This window comes from Geospiza fortis, unplaced genomic scaffold (assembly GCF_000277835.1).
Source record: "Geospiza fortis unplaced genomic scaffold, GeoFor_1.0 scaffold172, whole genome shotgun sequence".
NCBI classification, from domain to species: domain Eukaryota; kingdom Metazoa; phylum Chordata; class Aves; order Passeriformes; family Thraupidae; genus Geospiza; species Geospiza fortis.
This window is the reverse complement of record NW_005054309.1, coordinates 9,028,241-9,031,640: the sequence shown is the minus strand read 5'-3', so window position 1 is coordinate 9,031,640 and position 3,400 is coordinate 9,028,241. Positions and strand designations below refer to the sequence as shown.

The window sequence follows — 3,400 nt, the reverse complement described above, 5'->3', positions numbered from 1 at the left end:
CCTTTTCATTCTGATCCTCTCCTCTCACAGACAAGGAGGCAATTTTATTGAGTTCTCATTTTCTGCCAGTTTAAAAAAAAATTGCCACAGACTTTTCCAAAAGAAGATAAGTACCCCATTTGTACTTACTGAAAGGAAACAGATTTTTTCAAAGATTTAGCAGGAAAGTCCTACATCCCTTCTTTTAGGTCTGAGCAAGGATATAACAGAACAAGAGTCAATATAACTGAGCTAAAGACTAACTGTGGTGTATTTTATCTGGGAAGGCAGAGAATTTGCACTCAAAGTTTCACCCAAAGCCTTTCAGTATTTCAGATCCATCCTGGGCACCAGCCAGCCAAAGCCAGGCTCCTGATGAGTCCCACCACTACCAGTGCCACTCTTACAGGATTAAATTTGTAAAAGCAGGGATAATTTGCTGTTTATTGCAACTGATCACCCACCAAAACTTGATGTTCCTCCAGCTCAAAGGGACTCAGAAGCTTGGCATGGAAAAATAAACAGTCAGGAATTTTACTCAGATGGGGCTCAACCTTTTGGTTTTGCAGTATTTAAAATTTTCCTGTTCTGCAGCATAAATCCAGTTCTAAATCTTGTTTTACTTTAGATAGCTTTACTTGCAAATATGGTTTCCTACCTTCTTCCTGTTTTCATTATTTTGTGCCACAACTCGGGCTTGGGGGTTCCTTGGTCCTGCCTGCCCAGATTTCCAATGATAAGCACCTAACTTCCTACAAACCAAGGCAAGAAAAAAACTTCAAAATTCGGCCTTCTGCAAGCAAGAGAAGCATAAAATTTTTCCTTTAGCTTGTTAAATATGAACAAAACATCACAAAAACAAAATTCTTCTCTATGGGACAATCAATTTCCCGAAGCACAAATACTCTCTTCTGTTGAAACCTGCTTCAAGTCTCCTTTAAAAGCAGTAAATACAAAAAATGTGTGAGAAAGTAGTTATTTTTAAACCATTAAATTGGTCCAAGTTCTTAAACTTAAAAAAAAAAAAATCTTATCAATTCTCAAAGGTTGGTTTCAGAAGAATAACAACAAAAGTACATTTTGTGTGAGCTTTCGTTGTCCCAGTTTACTGCAGGACTTGATCCAGCACTGCTAACAATGCAGGAACTCTCAGATCCTTTCCAGCCCAAACCACTCCATGATTGCAGTGCTGCAAATGCCAAATCCTCCTGTCCTTAGAGCTCAGCACTGCAACCCTATCAGGGGCTGCAGGTACAAGGCCTTGAGAACAAAACAACAATACCATGGAGACAAAAGTGCCACACATCCCCTGGAAAACACTGCCCCAGCAGCTCAGGGCAATGCCACAGAGCTGCCAACAGCTCAGCAGCACCAAGGCATCCAAACTCAAGGCATTTGCACTCCCAGCAGGCAGAAACTCAAGGAAAAGGAAGCAGGTGTTGCAGGAATTTGCCAACACTCAGAGTGACTCAGATTTAAACCTCACCCCAGCATTTGCCTCATTACACTGTGCCTGGTTCCAAGCCCTGCTTGCCATCGTGCAGGAGAGGCCTCCCTGGGAAGGCACACAAATGTAAAAAGGGATCAGAAATATCAACAGCATCCTCTGCAGAAACATCAGAAATAAACAAGGAGAAACTACTCTGTCTCCTGCTTGAAAACTAAGGTGATAAATCCAGACAGCCAGGGAGAACAGAGAATAAATGAGGAAAACAGATCAAATATCATATGGGAGTTTCAAATTAACAAAATCTTAAGAAAGCAAGTTTAACCTTGGGAAGAAATATTCAGTCTCCTCTCTGCAATTTAATTGTAAATTCCAAACTTTACAAGAGATCCCACGTGGGGAGTTGGAGGTGTGGAGGGAGCATCTCACTGGATTCCTTTTTTCCAAAGAGAAACTGAACCTACCTCCTCTCTTCTTTTTCTCTGCTCATGTTTGACTGCAGCTGCAATAATCTTCTCTCCATCTCTTTGTTTTCTGTTTCTAACTGAGCTTTCTCCAACTGCAATTCCTTGACAGTTCTGGAGGAAATAGTGAAATATTCATTAGAGGTCACCTGGAAGTCAGCAAGGTATCTGAAGAAGTTTAAAGCAGAAAAACAGAAACTGGAAAATTTGTCATTAGAGCCGTGTCCCTCCTTTATCTCACAGCAGGACTGAGAACAGCTCTGGAAAATTTAGGACAGGTCAAGTGCAAATTCCAACAAAAAACTGATACAACTGTGTCTGTACTCAGAAAGGTTTGGGGTATAATTATATTAAAATAAACAATCCACTGATTTCTTTTGTATGCTTGTATTATCCAGTGGATACACAGGGTTGGTTATAAAACCTATCATTTAATCAGGAAGTAGATTCAAGCCTAAGAAAAGAAAGGCTTGTGGATAAAAGCATAGAGAAAATGCTAGAAAAGAAACACATCATGATTCTTCTTGTTCTTCCACTCTCCTATTTAATGTTGCATTAAAACTTATTAAAAACTACGAAAACACATCTCAATCCCAATCAGATTGAACGCACTTACTTTGTTTTTAATCTCACTGAGGTTCCAGCTTTTGAGCCTGGGAGAATTACAAAATCATTGACATTCATGATGCCCAGTATAACTTCTCCTAAAAAAAGAGAATTTCAATGATTTAGAGTTAGGAACCTGTTGAAATGGGAATTTGATTGAAATTAAAACAGTAAAAAACTCATTACACATCCATAAACATTCATATATAGAGGGAAATGGAGCACAAAACTTGTTATATGAAGTGCCAATAAAATCCTAGAGCAACTGAAAATTAAATTTAACTGGGGAAAAAACCCTTTTTTATTACATTTATGATACCAGGGAAAAGATTTCCTTGGCTGTTTCATTTGGACAATTCCCTAAAGTTCATGTGCAAGCAGATTAATATTAACTAAAACACAGCTTTCTTGAACCAAACCCATGGAAAGAACCAAGGAGAAGAAAATGTGTACCAATGGCTATGAAGTGAAACCATCTCACCTGATTTGGGAACATAAATTCCTTCTGTCACAGACAAATTGATACAGAAGAACACAATCACTCACAGAGCAGAGTTAATTCCTCCTCTCGAGACTTCAGTGGTATTTTGAATAATTTTTTTTTCTTTTAATCCAGGTTGTAAAATAAAATACTCTTCCAAAAAGCAAATTCATGCAGCAGGGGGGGTTTAAATTGAAGGTGAACATCCAGAGCCTTGCTGGGCTGGAACGTTTGTGGGATAAATGCAGCTCAGTGTTAAAACTGGGCATTTCCTGCTGCTGCTGGAAATAATGGAAAAAGAATAGAATAATGGCTAATGGAAAAAGAAACAAAAGTTGACAATGCAGAGACTTACAGCTGCCAGGGTGCTTGGAAACTCTTCTGCAGCTCATGGGTCTCAGCTTCCTGGGGAGAGCAGGACCT

The 3,400-nt window shown here is 39.2% G+C and overlaps 1 protein-coding gene across 1 annotated transcript in view; it reads right to left on the bottom strand.

The window, feature by feature from the left end:
• The window catches only part of ZBBX (zinc finger B-box domain containing), a 13,369-nt gene extending 10,795 nt beyond the window's left edge, over positions 1 to 2,574 (bottom strand). Inside the window, exons 1-3 of the mRNA XM_031055478.1 lie at positions 2,507 to 2,574; positions 1,891 to 2,004; positions 638 to 731 (exon numbers count right to left, since the gene is read on the bottom strand). Of these exons, the coding sequence (XP_030911338.1) occupies positions 638 to 731; positions 1,891 to 2,004; positions 2,507 to 2,574 (276 nt within the window). The remainder of the gene's footprint in view (positions 1 to 637; positions 732 to 1,890; positions 2,005 to 2,506) is intronic.
• Positions 2,575 to 3,400: the final 826 nt, after the last annotated feature.